The sequence below is a fragment of the Oncorhynchus kisutch genome, linkage group LG6 (genome assembly GCF_002021735.2).
Source record: "Oncorhynchus kisutch isolate 150728-3 linkage group LG6, Okis_V2, whole genome shotgun sequence".
NCBI classification, from domain to species: Eukaryota; Metazoa; Chordata; class Actinopteri; order Salmoniformes; family Salmonidae; genus Oncorhynchus; species Oncorhynchus kisutch.
In genome coordinates, this window is record NC_034179.2 from 72,074,157 (window position 1) to 72,095,985 (window position 21,829).

Below are 21,829 nucleotides of genomic sequence, written 5' to 3' on the forward strand. Positions count from 1 at the left end.
ATACGTGAATAACCGCTTAGAAACTCAAAGAATCTTCAAAAGTATCATAAGGCTTGTAAGGAAACATGATCTTGGAAAATGTATAAGGAAAAGTGCTTAATAACATTCCTATAATCTACAAAACCAATGAATTAGCAGGTCACTAAACACAATTTTCGTTGTGTTCATTTCTATAATAGTGTGTACTAGCCAGCTTCAAATAGTTATGACTGTGACAAATTAAACGATGAGACAACAATTAATGAATTGCTTCATGAATAAAATTGATGTTACACTCACTCATTTCTAACACCAATAGGCCCATGCAATGCTGAAGAAAAACAACGTAAATGGACAAGTAATTTATTCGTAGGCATATCTGTATAATGATGTTGTTAAGTTCGGCATTGGTGTGTGCTATGAACATTGCATGTTGTAAAAATATAAACAGTGTGCCTCTTTCATTCTTAAATAATGTCAATGGCATAATTCCTGGTTCACCCCCTTAATTTGCACAAAAATGGCAAATGACAAAATAAGTTAATTTACTCAAAGCTGCGAGGGAGGGAAAAGAGAATGTTGCAAATGAGGTTCTTGATATCACGCTCATAATTAATTGCGCAAATTTGTTTCTATTAAATAAAAATAACACGTATTGAGAAACTCAATTAGCATTAATTAAGCTTGATATCCCAATTTGGATGTGTCGTTGAAAACAAGCTTTTTCGTAGTCTTTTTTCCCTCTCTGATGCTGAATGCGAACGAGAGTTCTGCCTTTGGGCTGCTTTTCCCTCCTTTGAGAGTTGAAAATGAAAAATGGAAATGAAATATCAGGAGGTGCTAAATTAGCTGCCTGATCTGCACTTATTGCTGCATATACGCCTCTATTACTTTGCCAGTCTGTGTCTCTCTTTTAGCATTCCAGGCATGGAGAGGCGTCGAGATAGCAGATTTATCAAATGGGAAAATGAATGCACGATGATCAGTTAAATTGAAAATCAGCGCCTGCATGACAGCCCGACCTGACACCTCCGTAATTAGAAAGAAAAATGATGGCGTCCGATGCATAATAGAGCAAAAACAATTTACACTCTCCCATAATGATCCGGCGTTCAAATTGAAAATTTCTCCGGGTAGAAATTGAATTCATAAAGTATGATTCATGGAGGACACATTTCCTGGAGGCTGCCTGGGCCATATCGATTGATAGTTTGTCTTGAATCATACAGCGTGCAGCTCTCAGGCAAAAAAAGCTTAACTACTTAAGCAAATCGCTAATTTCACCTTAAGGCCACCAGTGTGCAGCCACGATACTCCTGTTCGGTATGCTAATGAATTAAACATGAACACCCCCTACCATACAACATACGCTCCAAATAAGACACACACAAAAAAAATATATATATGTATTGAAGGACACATCCAGAGAACTCTAATTTCCAAATGGCCTATCCGAAATGGCAACTCATTGACAGAAATAAAGCTCAATAATTGGGGGAGCTGGACTGGCTGCGGCTGGCTGAATAAGAAGATAATGTATTTAAATATTATGTCGGGTATAGGAATATATATTTAATAAAAGTTCAAAGTATTATCTTTGTTGGGTTGAGGACTTCCAAGGGCCATTGTATTTGGATCTGTTTTCATCAAATAATAAGTTATTCATTAGCTTATTGACTTTCTGTCTCTGCCATAGGCCTATATACTCTCTGTTGAGATTAAATTTTCCCTTTCCCTATACACTTTTGCCTGTCTCTTATACCAAAAGCCCCCCTTCACCCACACCCAATAAGTCATTGCTTCCTCTGAGCAAACAGCAGTCATCGGGTGAAAATTATGTAAATATTATGAAAGGGACACAGGCTCAGAAATTCATTTGCGCCGGCTCAGATGTAAAGCTGCCCCTCTGATTATTTTCAATTTATTTGCAAATCAAGACCCTAAAAGAGTAGCAGGAACTCTGGGTATTTAAGGACACACTGGAATGGATGTTTTCCATTTTTAGGATTTAGATGTTCGTATTATTGAGGGCATTTTCACGTGCGTTATACCTATAGGCCCTATCTTGTAAAACAAGCTGTATGCGATGTGAATGGTCTTTCCTTTCTTACCTCGATTTTAAATCTGGTCAACATTGCTAATATTGCCATGGCGCAGATGTCCCCGAGCCTGCACAGCATCCCTGGGGACCGCCAACCCTATTAGAACAAATGTGTTCTGCTATTGTAAATAGGCACGTTTGCTTCGCCCGTCCTATTACAGCCGACGCATGATCAATAGGCTGATAACACAAAAACATCAATGTAAGCGACAGAACAATGAGGGATATCATCGAACATCTATCTTAATATAGCCGGCTACAAGGGCCCTGACAAAGTGAAAAGCTCATGAAAATTCCGCCCCACGAATTCCCATCTCCTATCCAATATGCACAAACACACTCCCAGCTGCCGGGGCTATTATTTTCGTATTTCAATTTGACACCCCAGCCTTTCATGCTAATTCTATTATTCTTGGAAGTTTATGTGATTTCATATCACTAGAAATCGGTAATGTATAATAACCCTTTGGGCTAAAATAAACTGAATCCCTGCAGTAGCCACCGGGAAAATAATTACTTTCATATCAAACCTCTGCAGGAGTCGAGCGGGTCCTTTCGCCTCCGGCTCGTAACCTCATTTCAGTGAGGCTTATAGATGAATAAATTTGTTAAAGCAATACACAAAATACAACATCAGATTTTAGCAGAAAGCGCTACCTATACCCACTATACGGGCTATTTAAGGTCTCACACGGTTTGGATGTATTGTATACAATCGATTTATTTATGAAAACCTTACATATATAAATATTATAATACTTTTTACAGCCTTTGAGGATTTTTGTGGTTTTTATGTATTTTTACAGTTCGTTACACAGGGGGGGGGGGGGGGGGGGGGCTTGTACTACTACCACCACCACCACACACACACGTGCACATATACACGCACGCACGCAACAAACACACGCACAGTTATAACCCATCATCATCAGAAAATAGGCTATATATGTAATCTGTAAAATGAGAATTTATATTCTAAGACGTGATTGAGCTTTGGGCAAAATGAAAGGTGTTGTTGACGCTATCAATATTGTTTCTCACCTATAGGTCTATTATTCCATATCGACATCTTGAGTCTCTGTCTTTGTCTCTGGTGGACAGTTGGTTGTCACAGACTCGGAACTCTCTGGGTAGTCTTTTACAGACTGCTCTTTTTTGTCTAATGGCAGATACTTTGAATCATCATCATCTTGGAAATATGTTGCACTACAACTGGCTGAAGGCTGACTACAGTTTCTACTGGAAAAGGTAACATGGCCTGGGCTGTTCTGTGGGGAACTAGTATTTTTCGGGGTAAAGTTGACCTGCACTTTGATTGCTTTCGCGTCGTTGAGATTGTTGGACTCCTTATGGTTTTTATGTCCAGTATTGGCAGATAAGCTGCTGTCATTCACTGGGGTTCTTTGTGTGGAGTTGTCAGCATCTGAGTCTGATGGTGTTGTCTTCAAAGCAGTCTGAGGAACAATGAATCCAAGCGGCTGGGTGATAGGATAGAGTAAGAAATGTCCTTTCCCTATCAAAGGCCGCGAGGAGGGTAAGGCAGAAAATCCATCTATGTTCGGTTTGCGCCTTGGTCTGGAGTCGGATAGAAGGCTTTCTACGCTGAATGGGTTCAGTTTCTGAAGGTTGGAGACTCTGCTATTGGCGCACATGCTTGACTGTTGACTGCTGTCGGACGAGTCCAGCTCGGATCCACCAGCATCTTGGTTCAAGTGTCTTTGGTTCTGGAGGGTTTGTGGTGTTTGGTCACAGCTCGATTGGGTTTGGTTTCGGCCTACAGAGTCACAATGTGGATTTTGTTCACTGTCTGTCACTTGTGACACTCCACTGTCACTGTCAGATCCTGGGGTGTGAAATAGGTCCCCTGACAAAAGTTTATTCTGGGACCTCAACAGTCTTCGCTCCTGCTTCCTCTTCTTCTTCTCCATCCTCTCCAGTTCTCGCCTGGCGATCTCCTCCGCGTCCATGGGCTCTCCACTGCATGTTGTTGGGTGGGAGTTGTGAGCTGGTCGCCCTGGACCCTTCTTTGTGTTTTCTTTTTTCCTCCACTTAGCTCTACGATTTTGGAACCATACCTGCATATTAGAGAAACAAATCATGTTACGCATGTTCAAAAAGAAGATGTCCACTCTCTTAAAAAAATACATAGGGCTAATAATAATTTAGGCTAATATTTGTGTGAACCATTGGAATAATGTTTTGTACCAAAGAGCAATGCCCCTTGCTTGTAGGCCTACAATTATTTACTTTCAGATGCGATGACAAAAATAACCATAATTATTTTCCAATTCGACTAGGCCTACAATTATTCCGTGTGTTTATGCCTTCTTCGTTATTCAATTAAAAGTTAAATGCTGTCTGTCTGATCTGGAAAATGCTCCATGAAAATATATATCTCGCTTATGATGGGCCATTGTGTCCCAATCAAATGCATAATAATAAATGGTTTAATGTAGTTACAAATACTCAAAATTCCACCAACACTTAACTGCCTAAAAATTGCTAAAGTAACATGACAAATATAGGACTAAACCAGCGTTTCTCAAACTCGGTCCTCGGGACCTCAAGGGGTCCACGTTTTGGTATTTGCCCTAGCACTACACAGCTGATTCAAATGATCAAAGGTTGATGCTTAGTTGATTATTTCAGCTGTGTAGTGCTAGGGCAAAAAACAGAACGTGGACCCCTTGAGGTCCCGAGGACCGAGTTTGAGAAACGCTGGTTTAGTCCTATATTTGTCATGTCACTTTAGCAATTTTTTTGAATTTTCTCTGTGCATAATACAATATACATATGAGCGTTTGACATCAGAAGTGCAAATGATCACAATAATAAGTCCACGTGCATGGACATTTGACTGACGAGGAGAGATGGGGGAAAGGTGTGTCCTTTATAAAAATGTAGGACTTGAAAATGTATCAATATTCAAGTTCATAAATGTTTGTGTATACTTGGGTGTTTTATAGGTTTATATAGGAAAGACTGAATGTGCATACGTAGATGTATGTAGATATATTAATTTTGAGTATGTCTGAGTGCAAATAATATAGCCTTGTCGACTGAATCTACACAATTTATATTAATATCAAGTACAGCAAATGAACTGACCATTCCATGGCTTAGCCATATTTTAAGTATTTCTCCTTGAACCAGAGGTCCTCTTTATACTCGGTTTGCTGCTCGTATCACCCTTGATTTCGAAGACTATCTCTCTATAAATATATCGTATAATGTGTTATTTAAATACATATTCACGTTTGATAATGTTTTCCTTTTTAAAATTGTGAAAAGGATTTGCTGTCATTTGCAGTTTTGAAGCATCGTACTGTGTGTATATATATATTGAGGCATCGTACTGTATGTATATATATATATATATATATATATATATATATATATATATATATATATTGATTGGGGCATCGTACTGTATGTATATATATATATATATATATATATATATATATATATATATATATATTGAGGCATCGTACTGTATGTATATATATATTGAGGCATCGTACTGCACATACTATAATAGGCCTCTATGTGCCTATATTACACAAGCTCCCTGTGGAGTTTTTGGTCACAGTACAAAACAACAAAGAGACAGGAATTACAGGACAACTATATATCTAAAAGAGACCATTGTAATATATTTGTGTAAGAGACATGGGGAATAAATAGGCCTACTTTCCTTTGTTCAAACAGCCTATCAGTGTTTAAGAATCATTAAGCTACACATCATAACAAACCAACAACAGTGAATGCCAAAAAGTGGATATGGTTGATATTTACCTGTACCCTCGATTCTATCAAGTCCAATCTCAGAGCCAGTGCTTCCCTCATGAACACGTCGGGATAGTGACTCTCATTAAAAGCCTTTTCTAATTCTTCCAGTTGCCAACCAGTGAAATTTGTGCGAGTTCGTCGTCTCTTACAACCGGGGCTATCCTTGTCTGGGTCACACGAATCTAGCATGAGAATACAAAACAAGAGAGTCGCAAAAGTAGCCTGAATGATTTTTGCAAGGATACGTTCTTTCTGTGGTCCTTTATAAAGAAATTAATAAAATATCGTCTTATAAATTAGGCTATTATGTCCGTTTTCGGTGGTAAGAAAATAGTAGTAATTATAGACTATTAATCACACAATATTGATCCTGATAATGATAACAATAACACAGTAAAACATTCTACTAACAATCGAGAAATTGTGATTTTTTTTCCCACCCTGTCACAACACAAGGGGTTTTCACGTTTGGAGCTGAGCTCGTATGCTGCTCTCCACTGAAATGAATTGCATAAAGCCTCATTTGAAAGCAGAAGACTGCTTCTTTGTTTCTTAGGATTTGGATTCCCTCTTTAACGCTTTATGGACAGGATATACAGGATATACAGACACTTTCAGTTCTTTGTTTAGTCCTTTGATCTACAGCCAACCTTTTGATTTGTATTGTATTTCGTTTTGCTTACCTGTCAGCTTGTACTGCTGGTTATCTCCATTCATACCACAGCCAGACAAGAGGGGGTTCGAATTAACCACTGAAGCTGTGCAGGAACCATTAAGTAATCCGTCTATTGAAAAAGGAACTGCGGCCGCAGATTGAAGTTGATGACCGGCTAATTCGTAAACATGATGGTGGCTTAGATGGTACGGAAAGCCCACCATCCCGCCGAGAGAGCCTCCAAACTGGGCATGAGGTGGATCCAGTATCCTGCTGTCCATCATCTCCTAGGCAAAAGGAAACGACGTCTGGAGGCTGGTGGTGTGAATTTAAAAAGCATGCAGTGCGAGTGGCCAGCGAGGAGGGGACATGATGTGGAGGGAAGGATGAGCTGTACTTTATCAACATGAACCTTCCAATAATTAGCCTAGGCTTTGGGAATTTGAGACCAATGAGAAACGGTAATCGAGTATGACGTCAGAGGCGCGGTCTGCAAACGCTTTCCATATCGATTGCTAATTAAACCTGACATCCACCTCAATAAACAATATCAGAGCTGTCACAACAAGACAGGAGGGCTTTGATAAGAACTACATCACAACTACACGGGGGACCACCAAGAGAGAATGATCAGATTGAAGCCCAGTAAAAGGTGAAAGAGATGGACTAATTTCGAACGCTCGCTCCCACATCTAAAATGACGGAGAGGCTAGTCACAGTTTTTGGTCAACATGTTATGGCGTTTTAAATTTGTACTCTCTCTATTAATCGATGCCGAGTTACAAATACCCTCATTTTACACAAAGACATTTATCATCCAAATGCTGTCAAATTTTATTCGAGACTACAACCAATTCGCGTGCAATATAATGGGATGTTGATAAAAGGGGGCGATCGACTCCTCAGCCTGCTGTCGATAGGCTGATTGAAAAAAGGCAGATGTTAAGTTATTAATTACATCACACACTAATTAATCTTCTGCTAATAAGAGGAACGATATTAGGAAGAAATGTGAACCCTTATTCCCCAGCACTTATACTGTAATTAATGAGACTTCATTTAGAAACGTGTGAGAATTTTTCCCAGGTTAACAAAGTAGCTTCTTGTGTATACGGTTTTGTAGTTATTGTTGTTGTTATATATATTTTTTGGTAGGCTAGTTTTGAACTCATGTAGGCAGGTAAATGCTGTCTTTATGAGGAAAACAAATAAAACATTGTAGCTTAGATGTGCAGCACCAGTGTGTCATCTAATATCTATCTATCTATCTATCTATCTATCTATCTATCTATCTATCTATCTATCTATCTATCTATCTATCTATCTATCTATCTATCTATCTATCTATCTATCTATCTATCTATCTATCTATCTATCTATCTATCTATATATAAATGTTCAAAAATTGTATTATATTTACCTTTATATGCCTAGAGGTTATTTATTCTCGAAGTTCAAAATAGACTAATCTTCAGTGAAAACGGAGGACATTATGATTGTGTAAAAGGTTAACAAAACTATCTGACCATAGTCTACTGTGGGGAAGCTCCGAACCATTCATGTTTGTTACATTATGCTATTTGTCCGGAGACCTTCATAGGACTAGTCCATGTTTCCCCACTCGCTAATGTAAAGAAATGTGTTGTGAATAAAGCGAATCAATCCTATCTAAGTAGGTCTAGTAGTTCTGTCTCTCTGCTCTTTAGGCTACAGAGAAAATTAATTCTACTTTATTTATCCCATGTCTGGTGCTGTCATAATGCTAATCTGAGTTGAAATTTCGCTCCCCTCTCACTCCCTGACCCTTGGCACCCGGATTGGCGTGTTGTAATAACCCGAATCTCTCAACAGTAACCGTGAAAATTGTTACCTTATTAGCATGCAAATTGTTTAATTAATATTATTATGAGGAAGTATATAATCCGTTCGTCACTTGACCTCAAGCCCATATAGCACCCCTCTGCATTTCAATGTGTACATTTTAATGAACTCCTTAGAAATGTCTCAGGATCTGGCCGTTTTATCCCTCTCCCCTACAAAGATGTGGTTAGAGTTGGCTCAGATGCCCTTCTCTTTGTATTTTAACTAAGTTTATCGTGTTTTACAGATGTTTTATGAATAATTCCAACCATTCATGTATTTTTTGAACATCTAAAATTCAATAATTGCTTCTTGTCAATTCGGATCGTAACCCCATCCAGGCGCACGGGCTCAGTGAAAAGCAGCCCTTGACACGCAGTCCCGGGAGACATTGCATTTAAATCCGTTTTTCTACAACCGGGTGACATTGTCAGATCCTAGCTTTAATTAACCCGATAATAAGACGAACAAGGCTTGCATTCAATGCCGCTACAGGCCTGCCTTTTCATTTGAATTCAAGAGTTTCATCAACAATTTAACTGGCCTTGGTCGATAGGACATAAAGGTTCAGTAAAATAATAGAAAAGTGCCTCAGAGTCAACACCCTAAACTGCAGAACAATAGACTCTTAGGAAAAAAAGTGCTATCTAGAACCTAAAATGGTTCCTCGGCTGTTCCCATAGGCTTTCTCCATATTAGAACCCTCTGAAGAACCCTTTTTGGTTCCAGGTATAACCCTTTTATGGGGCCAGCTGAAGAACCCTTTTGGAACCCTTTTCTTTTATAGGAGTGTTTTATAGAGCTGGTAGCTTAGCCTATATGACAAGTAGACCTACATTGGTTCATGTGATATTTGTCTACCCTATTGTTGCCTTTACCACCTGATCTTAAATAGTGACTTTCTTGGATAAACCCACATGGGGATGGAAAAGGTAGCTCCATACACATCCATCCCTGACCTGCAGGTCAACCATTGGCATGAAATGCCTATCTTTTATTTCCAATTATTTGAAAGCAACTGGCATAAATCACACATTTGAAGATATCAAATCATAATTACTGGAGACCATCAAAGCAGCAGATGAGAAAACAAATAGGCCTATTTAGCCCACAGGCTATAGGCCTACTGTATGCTACTTGTTGTAGGCTATATGTCACATCATCTTCACAATCTCTTCATACTATGTTGTAAGTGTTGAACCAGATGACATCAAATCACTCCTTAGGTCACAGATGTTTAGAAATGAAGAATGAAGCATGGCCTGTGACCGCACACATAGCAAATGTGTGTGTCTGTGTGTGTAGGCGTCTGTCTGTCTGTCTGTCTGTCTGTCTGTCTGTCTGTCTGTCTGTGTAGGCCTCTGTAGACCTTTGTTTATAAGGATAGACTATGTGAAAGCATCATAATAAAGGGCTATAACACTGTCATAGCATATCATGACAGGACAGGTTATTATGAAAACAGATTTTACACTGTCTGAGCATAGCTTTGAGCATAGCCAACTGACTGTTTAGTATTATAGCCTAGCCAACTGACTGTTTATGACAGCATTATAGCCTAGCCCATATGACAGTGTTCAAGTAAAGTCTACTGTTGTTGCAGCACACCATCTTTAGGCTATAGAAGTGTGGAGGACAAAACATTATTGTGTTCACTGATCTTCCACTGAGGTTTGTTTTCCTGTGTTCACTCTTGGTAACTGCAGGTGACAGGGCAATGGTAATGATGTGGACAGGGAGTTCTCGGCACCTGAAGATACAAAATCAGTCCTTCAACTCCAAACTTTCCCCCTGGCAGAAAATGAGCATGTGTGGGCAAGTAGACATTATTGACCCTATTAACATCAGGTATTCAAATGTAACACCACAAAACAAACAAACTAATCAAACCAGCCATCTAACACTGATGCCTACTTTACCAACATTACAGAAAATCAAATTCATTTTTAATTAGGCTAGCAAATTAATAGGCAGCAGTTGAGGAGTTTAATTACTCAATTAACTTCATGCAAGTACATTTTTAACTATCTAAATTAAGTTGCACATTACTCGATTTGATGATAATTATAGAATTAAATCTAAATTAATTGTTGGTGGATAATTTGATACGATGAACTAGATGCAATTCCAATTAAACAGTAGAAAGCATTGGTTGCCATGTTAAGCTACCAAATCCTTTGATTCGTTTTTAAGCAAGAAACTGCTTCTAAATTTTCTCTGATCCTGAAAATTCTCTCTCCCTCTTAATCCCCACAATTAAAAGTTTCCTCCATCTAATTATCTGTAATTGTGCTGCTGTCAAAGTAGAATGGAGAAGTGAAAGCGATTGATTTGGACTTTTAATTCACTTCATTTCTGATAGAAGAGAAAGTAATTCCCTTCAAATTACCTCATTCAATCCTGACACCCTAATGCCCTTCAAAATCTTTTTACTCACCGCATTTATATATTAAAATGAATCTAAAATGAGTACTGCCTCGTAATAATAATAACCAAACTTCCATTAGAATAATAATTTCATTTCAATTAAAACTGACTTATCACCTTTGCTAAAACGTGCTTAATATGCCGAAAATTATCAATGCTTGAAGGAGCCCAAACTGGGGAGTCTAATTGTAATCAGCAAATCAGAGGTGCTTGTCGCTCCCGTGCCTTCGCAGAGAAGCAGTTCGGAAATAGAACTAATTTACTCAACTCCCCCGGGAAATCCGCTCAACAGATTAACATTTTCAAAATATAGTAATGATATAATTTGAGAAATGGTGACGCCAATTTGTGAGAAGCCTTTGTGCAGAATAATTTGCATTTTTTTCACCGCCTGCATTTTCCCTGTTAATTACAGCTCCGCAGATGAAGGGTGTGCAGTTTGACTCATTGCTTATTATTCAACTTCAATCTAGTAATTTAACACTACAGGAAAAAAATGTCTCTCCAAATCTTCAGCTAAACCCATTTAAATCCGAAAGTGCCTCCGATGTGAGGAAATTTGAATAGGTACCTTTTTAAATATCTGGTAAGTGCTGATGTGTATGTATGTATGTATGTATGTATGTATGTATGTATGTATGTATGTATGTATGTATGTATGTATGTATGTATGTATGTATGTATGTATGTATGTATGTATGTATGTATGTATGTATGTATGTATGTATGTATGTATGTATGTATGTATGTATGTATGTATGTATGTATGTGTATGTATGTATGTATGTATGTATGTATGTATGTATGTATGTATGTATGTATGTATAAACAGTGTGTAATGTATGTGTGTGTATACATAGCCTTATATGTAGGAGGGAGGGGTGCAGTGCATTTAGCCTAGTTGAAAGAATTGAGTGAGTGAGATAGATACATTGGGGCACATAATAAGTTAGTTTTACATTAATAAGATTTTTTGATTGCTTTGCTTGATACAATCAAACATTGCGGTATCATTGGCTGCGTTTACATAGGCAGTTCTGATCTTTTTTCCACTAATTGGTCTTTTGACCAATCACATCAGATCTTGTCACATCAGATATTTTCAGAGCTGATCTGATTGATCGAAAGCTCAATTAGATAAATCAAATATCAGAACTGGGCTGGCTGTCTGAACGCAGCCATTGCTCCCATACAAACTTGGGCCTACCAATAGGGTATTTTTTTGTATTCTCGTCTAAAGGGAAGGGTGTCATAGGTTAGTTTATACGTGAAACGTGAAACAGAGACAAACATTTGGTGGACAATACCATGCATGTTTATGGCAGAGGAACGACAATTAGATATTGATATTTGTCTAATTGAACCTGTCTCAGGGAGACTGCTAATAGGCAGCATTGAAATGGTTAATATCTCTTCGATAAAAGAAACGGCTGGATATTAATCCCCTGCTTTGCCGGTAACTCACATTGTACAGATCCGGCAGAGAGAGAGAGAGAGAGAGAGAGAGAGAGACCGTTAACTATTTTCCGCACCCCGGCCATCTGCTGTTGTAGAATATTCGAAACCCAGGAGATCTACTTATATCCACATCGTAAACGAGAAAAGATGTTTTAATTAAGAGAAATCAGGTTAACTTAGCGCTAATTTACAAGCCTCCTGCTTAATGAATTGTGTGTGCAGTTCTCTCTTTAAATAAATGGGATATCTCTCGGTTTCCTGCTATAAAGACGAGCCTATTAAAAAGTAGCATGTCATTTAATGAGTCCGCATTTCAATCATTTTCACATGAACTATGCATATTGTCTGACAATCAAGACCAAATGATTGATGAAAAATTACGTTTCTTGATTTCGATTAGAGGCTTAGGCATGCAGGTAATGTTAGGCATATGAATTAAAGTGATACCTTGCCGTGGATGAATACCAATATACTGTTGCAGCAATAGGCCAAAACGTGCAGGGTGACAATTGCATTTCTCACTCTTCAGTGTCAGTCTTTACACTGGCCAATATCCATTAAACAGAGGGCAGTGCAATGTCATTACTTACCATATAGGCTACTCGGAGGTTAGATCAATGGAAAGTGGCGAAGCGTTGGAGAGGCATGCCCAGGATCCCAGAGCAACTGCACCTGCTCTGCACATGGGCGTGGGCCTACACCTTGACCCCAAGGACAAACCATGAAACGTTATTTGTTTTCAATATGGCGCCTAAAGTTGAAAAGAGTTGTGGCGCCAACTCGTGGCTATTCTAAGTCTTCAGCAAAAGGCTTCGACCACAATGCTACTATATAACATTGTTAGGCCAATTTTGTCGTTTCCAAAGTGACTAAAAGCACACAAACTGACATAGCAAATTGTAATTATTCAATGTAGCTCTTTGCGTACTTAAATATCTAACTGCATCTATCAACTAAAATAATCAATTAACAGTGAATTCGTTTTTTCAATTGTCATGTTTGTTGTACTATTTTCTTATTCAAATAAAACCAGTCGTTAATTCATACGCCCATCCTTCATTTCAGTAACCCTCTCCCCATTGAATTGTATTTCAGGCCTGCTCTCTGCTCCACTGACCCTGTCATTGCGTTAACTCCCCACTCTTCTCCATCTGTTCATCTTCTTCTCCTTTTCAGTTGGTGTGTGTTTTAGCACATTGTCATTCACACGTTTATTGACACCTCTTTTCCACGTGCACTCTGCTCGCCTTTGCAGGTCGCGAGCAGCCTTCTCATCTGGCCCATTAACTCATTGAGATGAAGTCTGGTTAAACAAAAGACAGAAATGTGATGTCTTGTATTCATAAACCGTTCATCCCCTCACGCCTGCTTCCCAGTCAGCCTCGTGGGCATGGGATCCATTCTATAATATATCTGTTAATACACCATGAAATCTGTGAATAATCTCACAATGTTAAACAGGCCATGTCTATACTAAATCAGGCTCACAGAACTTGATAATAAATTGACATGATAATGGACCCAAAGTATTTACGCATTTAAAATGTCGATTTGAATTGCTATCATTGGTTGGAGAAAAAGTCAAAGAATGTTCTACATGCTTGGAGAGTTCTATATAGTTGTAATAATGAAACCGAATTGTGATCAATATTTGACATTAAAGACCGTGTTCATGCTTAATTGTGTTTTTGATCGAAAACAATACAGATATGGCCAGCCAATAGGCCTCTCAGATGCATGGATTATTAGGGACAATCCCCATGTAGGCAGCCTATCGGAATTGAATCTCGCATAAAAGGATTATTAACCAAGAATAATACTATTTTATAATAGAAAACAATAAGGCGGGTTTCTGCCTCCTAATTTGTCATGATGGCAATTACCATCCAATTTAGCAACACCACCAATCTTGTATTTGTCTGGATGCTCAGGCGTTTTTATAGCAGGATAAATAAATCAACCAAATCGTTATTCAGTTCTTCTAAACGCACACCTATCGAATAAAAAAGGCATTCTGTCCCTGAAAAGCACAAGAAGCTAGTTGAGTCGTTATGAAGGTTAATGATATTCAAATTACTTGTATCTTGCTTCATTGAAACTTTTAAAAACTGGATTAGATATCGAATGGAGGAGACTTTGCAAGGATTGGATTTAGAATCAACGGATTATATGCATTTGAAGTTTGGATCATCCATCTGATTAAGATCATATTTCACCAATGCAATTATGAAACTTTTTTGAAAGAGAAACTCAAATGAGTAGAAAGTTACTTAACTGTGATGGTTTAATAATAATGGTTTTAGTAACTGGTTTAAGTAACTGGTTTAGAACATGTTTTATTGTGGTCACTCATTCTAGAAAAAAACGACATTTGAGAGAAACTACAGAGTTTTTGTTTTTATTTTTACATTGAATAGGCTTTAGGATACTGTAACAGGGCTAGTTGTGCTATAGCTCTCACCTAAGAAACGGTGCCATCCTGAGATTGTCCAGAACAAAGTATAACCAAGGAGATTGAGAGGTGTCCTCACCATGAGGACAAACTGGAGGGGGGGGGGGGCACATATAATTCGAGCAGATATAGTGTGAGCAAAGGGAGAGGAATCCCTATGATGAACCAGGTGTTCAGCAAGCGATGCCATCTGGCAGCAGAATTATCCGTTTATGAGCCAGGTGCTACACTACAGGGGAATAATCTAGAGGAGTGCCTCTGTGATCACTTCTCCTAGCCTTTGATCATAACACTGTACTGTTGCATAATGAGAATAGTCCATTTTGTGGGTTGATTCTACTATAGAACTACTATTTCCAGCTATTTGACCTCTTGGTGATGGGGTTGGTCCTGCTATGGTGTGTATTCATGTAGATTCCAGTGCCTCTTCAACAGGGAGTTGCTGCTTTAAGTTAGGCTTTGTTTCTAGTAACATAATCATTAACAATCGCTATCTATGTGTTTTTCATACTCATGTCGAAAGGGTCTACAACTTCATACTTTCAAAATCTGAAACTGACTAGGTAGGCCCACCCTCACTAACTCCCCCAGTGACACTTCTGTACATATATATTGTAACTTTATCTTTGCAATGACAACTTTCCTCTGCAGTTACCCTTCTGTTAATGTATGCATGAAACATGAGATTAGAGAGTCTATTAATGGGACTGCCACAATACAAAAACACAATGTGGCCAGTAATAAACAACCAGATGTTGAAGACTGTATAGACGTCTGAAAGAGCTCTGCTGCCACCATCTGGTAATGATATGCCATTACATTGACTGCAGTATTGCACATGTTCCTCTTTAGACTCACAATTGCTTCCAGTGTACACAAACGTGCCTAGCCCATATGGGCCATTTCATCAGCATGAATGAATCACCTATAGCATATATTGTGCAGATTAATAGAAGGGCACATTTACTTGTGAAACAAAGATATGTGCTCTGTGAATAACACATCTGTTATTCAGCAAGTAAACAAATACAATATCAAACAGAAAACAAAGTTGGGAGGTGATAACTATCCAAAATCACAACTAGCATCATTCTGCTTATTTTGTGTGCTTTATTATACCCTAGTTATAGACCTACCATGATTACAGAAATGTGATTCATTCTGACATGGCCTTTCTGAACTAGTCTGGCGAGAGACTAGCTAGTCACCTTCATATTTAGTCACAGCGACACGGGATTATTGAGAGCTGTCAGTGGTGCTGGTTTGAGACAACCCAAACACGTCTTAATTAGACGTTTCGTAAAATCCAGCATCATGGACAGTTCTCAACAACGCTGTGTCACTGTGATTGATCAAAACAACGCTCCATCCCTGTGGTACATTCTGGAACTCCCTAGCTAGTACAACCGTGAGGAGGGGCGTAAAAACAACAGAGTCAGTGACGCTTCGATGTAGCTGGCTGTCAAGAGAGCTTGCTAGCCACTCGCTTCCTCAAAGTTTAACGTTAATTTCAAAGCAAGAGGGGGAAGAATAATCAAATAGAGCTGTCTGGTTGAACCAAGTCTCTGGGTAAGTGAGAGGAGTCGCCTATTGTTGCATGTATTTTTCAATGTACTATGGTTTGCCGTTAGTTATCGTATCTAGCTAGCTAGCCAGCCAACCAAACCAAGGCAACGTCAGGTTGGGTGTCTATAATCCATATTCTCTTAAGTGTTAGCTAACTAGCTATCTAGCTAACGTTCGTGATGGTAAACAATTGTCCCACATATATTTTTGCTAAATATTATCCGTTTCGAATTAAAGTAAAGTTAAATTAGTAACTTAAACGTTAGTTAACTATCAGTAACGACTTAATGTTAACGTTACAGTAGTTGTCTAGGATGTTAGCTAACAACTTTAGCTTATCAGCAAGCAAGCAAGCAAGCTAGCTTAATTTAGTTGTTGTTGGCCTGTAAACCAGGAACAAGCTCATCAATGGTATTCCATAAATAACTCACTAGTTAACGTTAGGTAGCTTAAACACAGACAATACTAACAATGGTCTGCTAGGTAATTGCATTTATGTCCTCGAGCGATTGTACAGGGAGGAGCTGGCCTAGCTACTAGCTAGCTAGCTGGCGGCTAGTAGAGAGGGAGACTGCTGCTAGATACCCCATAATAACTTAGCTAGTTAGCTAACATTAGTCAAAATGGCAAATTGTAGGTAGCAAGAAGCGATGGCATGATTCAGCATTCGTTATCATAGGAAGTCCTAGCTACCTACATCTAGATCGTTAGCTAACTACCTGTCAGTGGACATTCTTCCAATGACTGTACACGTCCATAATAAGCCTGTTACATAAGCGTAACTAACGTTAGTTGAAAGGGAAGCACGTAAACAAAGGGACTTTTTAAATAGCCTAAAATTGATATGCTGAATCTACTGTTCTTAAAAAACGAAGTGACGCAGACTAAGTTAGTTTATTTAGATAACCTGTCACAGGTAAACAAACATTGTTTATGGATGATCTTAGTTTATCTATGTATCTTTCAATTGAAGGGTGTATCACCATAGTGCCATGGAGTTTCCAGATCTAGGAGAGCATTGCTCTGAAAACTCCTGCAAGCATCTGGGTGAGTGGTTTGTTATAAAATGCTATCTCCATTTACTACCTCAGTGCCTCTGGGACCCTGCCAATACAGAGCCTGTTTGTGTTCCCTTCCTGTCCTTTCTAGAATGGCTTTGGTATCTGTCAATAGTTGTGGTTTAAGTCCAGTCCTCCATAACCAATTGTCATGGGCTGCACTACCCATTATCATGATTGAAGAGTGATAGTGAGAATTTAATTGATCTAAATTCAAATGGATGATCCTTTGCCATGGAATAAACACCTTGACATATTTCTTATATCTGACAGATTTCCTACCATTGAGATGTGATGCCTGTGAAGAGATTTTTTGTAAAGACCACATAACCTATGCAAATCACAAATGCATGTCATCCTACAAGAAGGTACATTTTAAATAAATTAGCAGCATTGTATGTTATAATTAAAGCAAAGTTCCTGTAAAGTGCAGTTAGTATGTAGAAATGAATGTATGCTGTTCAACCTTATTAGTTGTCTGTATATTATCTATTGATCCAAACAGAGCTTTAATACGGCTCTCTGCTTGATTCTGTCCCCAGGATATCCAGGTCCCCGTGTGTCCTCTGTGCAACACCCCAATCCCCATCAAGAGAGGGGAAATGCCAGACATCAAGGTTGGGGAGCACATCGATCGTGATTGCCAGTCGGACCCTGCTCAGAACAAGAGAAAGGTATGGTTGATAGGCTTCTCTACAGGACCATTTACACAAACTGCCCATGGTTAAAGTGAAGTAGCTATGCCTAATCTAAGCTAACCAACCTTTTTTTATTGTAGATATTTACAAACAAATGCTCGAAAGGAGGCTGCAAGCAGAAAGAAATGATCCGAGTGACATGTGACCAGTGCCACATTAATTATTGTCTTAAACACCGACATCCACTAGACCATGACTGTAAGCCTGAAAACAAACCAGTCTCCAAATCTGGGTAAATATTTCCTTCCACCTGATGCCATTTATTGATTGTGGTGCACATTGTGAGCTTTTGCGGTATAATGATGATTACATTGGATTTCTTTCAGATTCGCTGCTTTCATGCGGTCCCAAGGAGCATCCTCTAGCAGTGCCTCCACTTCAGGCAGTAGAGGAAGTTCTAGGCCTGTTTCTAATGGGAATGCTAGGACCCAAAGTAGTCGGTGAGGATCCTCATATTGATTTTCGAAACGCCACGCTGAAGAACCACATGAAGCTTACATTAATTAACAAGTGATATTGGCAAGCACAGTTTGTTCTCTAAATTCATGAGGCATATTCTCACTAAAACACATGGGATGGATGAATTGACATGTTGTTTTTTATTGTCAGTGAAATATACTAACACATGGAAAGGATGTGACATTTTTTTTCCTTCACAGAACTGCTCTTACCTGTTACCGCTGTGCTTTTGTTGAGTTGTTGACTCTATAACCGCACTGAGCATTATTGTTTTTGATTCTATCACAGCAGTGCTCAGGCCATTTATAGTCCAGCTCCGGCCATGCGGCCCCCTCCAGCACAGAATGTAGTACCTGCTTCGGCATCCTTTCAGGCTGGCCTGGTATGCCTAACACTCTTACACCACTTGATTGAAACTACTGTAAACTCTCTTCTCTGAATAATTCCTGTTCATTTATTGAGATTATTTAGTCTGCTCCTGTTTATTCATTGAGATTCTATAGTCTGCTCCTGTTTATTCATTGAGATTCTATAGTCTGCTCCTGTTTTATTCATTGAGATTCTATAGTCTGCTCCTGTTTTATTCATTGAGATTCTATAGTCTGCTCCTGTTTTATTCATTGAGATTCTATAGTCTGCTCCTGTTTTATTCATTGAGATTCTATAGTCTGCTCCTGTTTTATTCATTGAGATTCTATAGTCTGCTCCTGTTTTATTCATTGAGATTCTATAGTCTGCTCCTGTTTATTCATTGAGATTCTATAGTCTGCTCCTGTTTATTCATTGAGATTCTATAGTCTGCTCCTGTTTATTCATTGAGATTCTATAGTCTGCTCCTGTTTTATTCATTGAGATTCTATAGTCTGCTCCTGTTTTATTCATTGAGATTCTATAGTCTGCTCCTGTTTTATTCATTGAGATTCTATAGTCTGCTCCTGTTTTATTCATTGAGATTCTATAGTCTGCTCCTGTTTTATTCATTGAGATTCTATAGTCTGCTCCTGTTTATTCATTGAGATTCTATAGTCTGCTCCTGTTTATTCATTGAGATTCTATAGTCTGCTCCTGTTTATTCATTGAGATTCTATAGTCTGCTCCTGTTTATTCATTGAGATTCTATAGTCTGCTCCTGTTTATTCATTGAGATTCTATAGTCTGCTCCTGTTTATTCATTGAGATTCTATAGTCTGCTCCTGTTTTATTCATTGAGATTCTATAGTCTGCTCCTGTTTTATTCATTGAGATTCTATAGTCTGCTCCTGTTTTATTCATTGAGATTCTATAGTCTGCTCCTGTTTTATTCATTGAGATTCTATAGTCTGCTCCTGTTTTATTCATTGAGATTCTATAGTCTGCTCCTGTTTTATTCATTGAGATTCCAAGAAGAAAATAATAAACATCCTGTAAGTGTTTATCTGCATGGTGTGATTGTAGACTGAGGAGCAGGCCTTACAAAGAGCGCTGGAGATGTCCTTGGCTGAGTCAGCTCGCAGCACAGTCCAACAGCCAACGCTCAGGTAATAAACAATCCCCATTAAATCCCATAATCCAGCATCACCCACACATAATATAGGCTGTAATCATGTCCAGATGCTATCAACACAACCCAGTTACCTATTGTTTTTCTTCACTAGCTCTTATTGCTATGTGTTTGTTCTAGCTGAAATGCAGGCTATTTGGTTACTCTAGGAAAACACAATATTAACAGGTTTGACATTCCACTGTTTAGCCCATCTTTCTTGCCCATGACTTCATAAATTAAGTACAGTGGTGCCCAGTTCAGTTTTCCTCATCTCATGATGTGTGTTGCTGCTCCTCAGACCTGTGACTGACTGTATATGTGTGTGTGTCTGTTATCCACCCTTTCAGGTGAGTGTGTCGTTGTGCCTCTTGCATGCTCTTTGCAGTGTGATGATGATGCATTCCTCTGTGTGACATAGAAGTGTCTGTCTCAGCCCTCAGGAGCAGGAGGATCTGGCTCTGGCTCAGGCCCTTGCTGCTAGTGAAGAAGAGTACAGACGCCAGCAGCGGAGACAACAGGTATCCAGAAAACTTAGGCATCAGTAGCATGCTAACAGGACAGGACCTCACCTAGGTACATTGTCTCCATGGCGTCCCCTATATTCCTTCATCATCGTCACTGGGTGCATTTAAAGATCAGCTACGGAGAAAATGAATGACACTTTGAAGTACTACTTAATGTGTATTTTATCTGATGGACCTATTAAATTATACTTCTTTTTTTTCTCTCCCCGTGTTGAATATTTACCGTAAATGGTGAGACAAGCCTCTCACTAATGATTCTTTGTCTTGAATTAAATTGACTTTTGCCTGTACTAATATCTTACCTTCTATCATAGGAGAGAGAGTCCTCCAAGCAGTCTTCCTGCAGCCTATCATAAACCCAGATCAGTGTCTGAGCCCAAACTGCTACCACCAGTAATCAACTAGCAACTGTGCTACATCGATGGAACCCTCCAGCAGAACTCTAACGTCCAGTATCACTGATCCCAACTAATGAACAGTCTGGAACTTTCATCGAGATATATTGAATAGTATCACTGCTTTCTCTCTACTCAGCACACCATTCTAGACAGACTTTCTGTCCTTTTTACCAATGGCTCTCTATGTACATATTTTCTATGTTGATCATGGACATTTAACCTCAGCATCAATGTTTCTTGAATAAATTATTTTAAAGATGTATTTGTTTCTGATGCACGTTCTATGTCCAAGGCATATATACAGGAGGATGATATAACTGGAGAGGAATGAAGTTTGGAGAACAGAACTGGAATGCGATTCAATTTCTATGGGTTAGAGAGAACAATCTCAGCCCAAACTTTGCCAATTAAGAATAAAAAAGGAAGGCCATTATATAATCCAACATATTTAAATCAGAGTTTATTGGTCTAGTACACAGTTTAGCAGATGTTATAACGGGTGTAATGAAATGCTAATGTTACTAGCTAGTCAAAACAAGTAGACTCTTGTCTGCATCATCATGACAACTGAAAAACAGCAGGTACACAATACAGTTGGTTGTATTGTGCTATTGTCTAGTCTATTCAATTGGCAGTGCTTGGTAAATGGAATGAACACAAATACACTTGTTGATTTCCATGATGTTGATGTGTATTATGTTGTTCCCCAACACATCCATCAGGGCCTTTGCGACGCAGTTCCAGCTTTGAATTCCCTCAGGGTAGGCCTTATCGACCTTGGCTGTTGAATTTAAATGTAAGTGGATAGAAAGTGTATTTTTATTGTCAACATTTCATCAGTAATGTCTGTTTTCAAGAAGACCTTAGCAGTTATTAAGCA

At 38.8% G+C, this 21,829-nt stretch overlaps 2 protein-coding genes across 4 annotated transcripts; one reads left to right on the forward strand and one right to left on the reverse strand.

Annotated features, from left to right (window-relative positions):
- Nucleotides 1-2,641: 2,641 nt before the first annotated feature.
- LOC109891938 (homeobox protein unc-4 homolog) lies at nucleotides 2,642-7,276 on the reverse strand. Its single transcript, XM_031825929.1, has 3 exons — nucleotides 6,556-7,276; nucleotides 5,879-6,054; nucleotides 2,642-4,155 (listed from the first exon to the last, which is right to left on the reverse strand). Exons 1-3 carry the CDS (start codon nucleotides 6,809-6,811, stop codon nucleotides 3,133-3,135), a joined length of 1,455 nt encoding a protein of 484 aa, XP_031681789.1. The 5' UTR covers nucleotides 6,812-7,276; the 3' UTR covers nucleotides 2,642-3,132.
- An 8,680-nt stretch (nucleotides 7,277-15,956) lies between these two features.
- LOC109893372 (AN1-type zinc finger protein 2A-like) lies at nucleotides 15,957-21,209 on the forward strand. 3 transcript variants are annotated; one of them, XM_020486577.2, is made up of 10 exons: nucleotides 15,957-16,293; nucleotides 17,264-17,337; nucleotides 17,622-17,716; nucleotides 17,891-18,022; nucleotides 18,127-18,278; nucleotides 18,373-18,486; nucleotides 18,794-18,887; nucleotides 19,940-20,022; nucleotides 20,461-20,545; nucleotides 20,866-21,209. In XM_020486577.2, the coding sequence occupies exons 2-10, from the start codon at nucleotides 17,283-17,285 to the stop codon at nucleotides 20,905-20,907; spliced, it is 852 nt and encodes a 283-aa protein (XP_020342166.1). In that variant the 5' UTR covers nucleotides 15,957-16,293; nucleotides 17,264-17,282; the 3' UTR covers nucleotides 20,908-21,209. The 3 variants fall into 3 exon arrangements, 2 of the variants coding, with proteins under 2 accessions (XP_020342166.1, XP_020342167.1); XM_020486578.2 differs by having other exon boundaries at nucleotides 16,062-16,293; nucleotides 20,461-20,600; XR_004210387.1 differs by lacking the exons at nucleotides 19,940-20,022; nucleotides 20,461-20,545; nucleotides 20,866-21,209 and having other exon boundaries at nucleotides 16,045-16,293; nucleotides 18,127-18,486.
- The last annotated feature ends 620 nt before the right edge of the window (nucleotides 21,210-21,829 follow it).

What these genes read in the sequence shown, in the direction of transcription:
- LOC109891938 (XM_031825929.1), bottom strand. Translation starts at nt 6,811, where the DNA reads ATGATGGACAGCAGGATACTGGATCCACCTCATGCCCAGTTTGGAGGC. An exon ending in CCAGCAGTACAAGCTGACAG is followed by an intron (nt 6,055 to 6,555) that starts GTAAGCAAAACG and finishes TTCTCATGCTAG; the next exon opens with ATTCGTGTGACCCAGACAAG. An exon ending in TGATAGAATCGAGGGTACAG is followed by an intron (nt 4,156 to 5,878) that starts GTAAATATCAAC and finishes TCTAATATGCAG; the next exon opens with GTATGGTTCCAAAATCGTAG.
- LOC109893372 (XM_020486577.2), top strand. Translation starts at nt 17,283, where the DNA reads ATGGAGTTTCCAGATCTAGGAGAGCATTGCTCTGAAAACTCCTGCAAG. An exon ending in GCTAGGACCCAAAGTAGTCG is followed by an intron (nt 18,487 to 18,793) that starts GTGAGGATCCTC and finishes ATTCTATCACAG; the next exon opens with CAGTGCTCAGGCCATTTATA. An exon ending in CATCCTTTCAGGCTGGCCTG is followed by an intron (nt 18,888 to 19,939) that starts GTATGCCTAACA and finishes GTGTGATTGTAG; the next exon opens with ACTGAGGAGCAGGCCTTACA.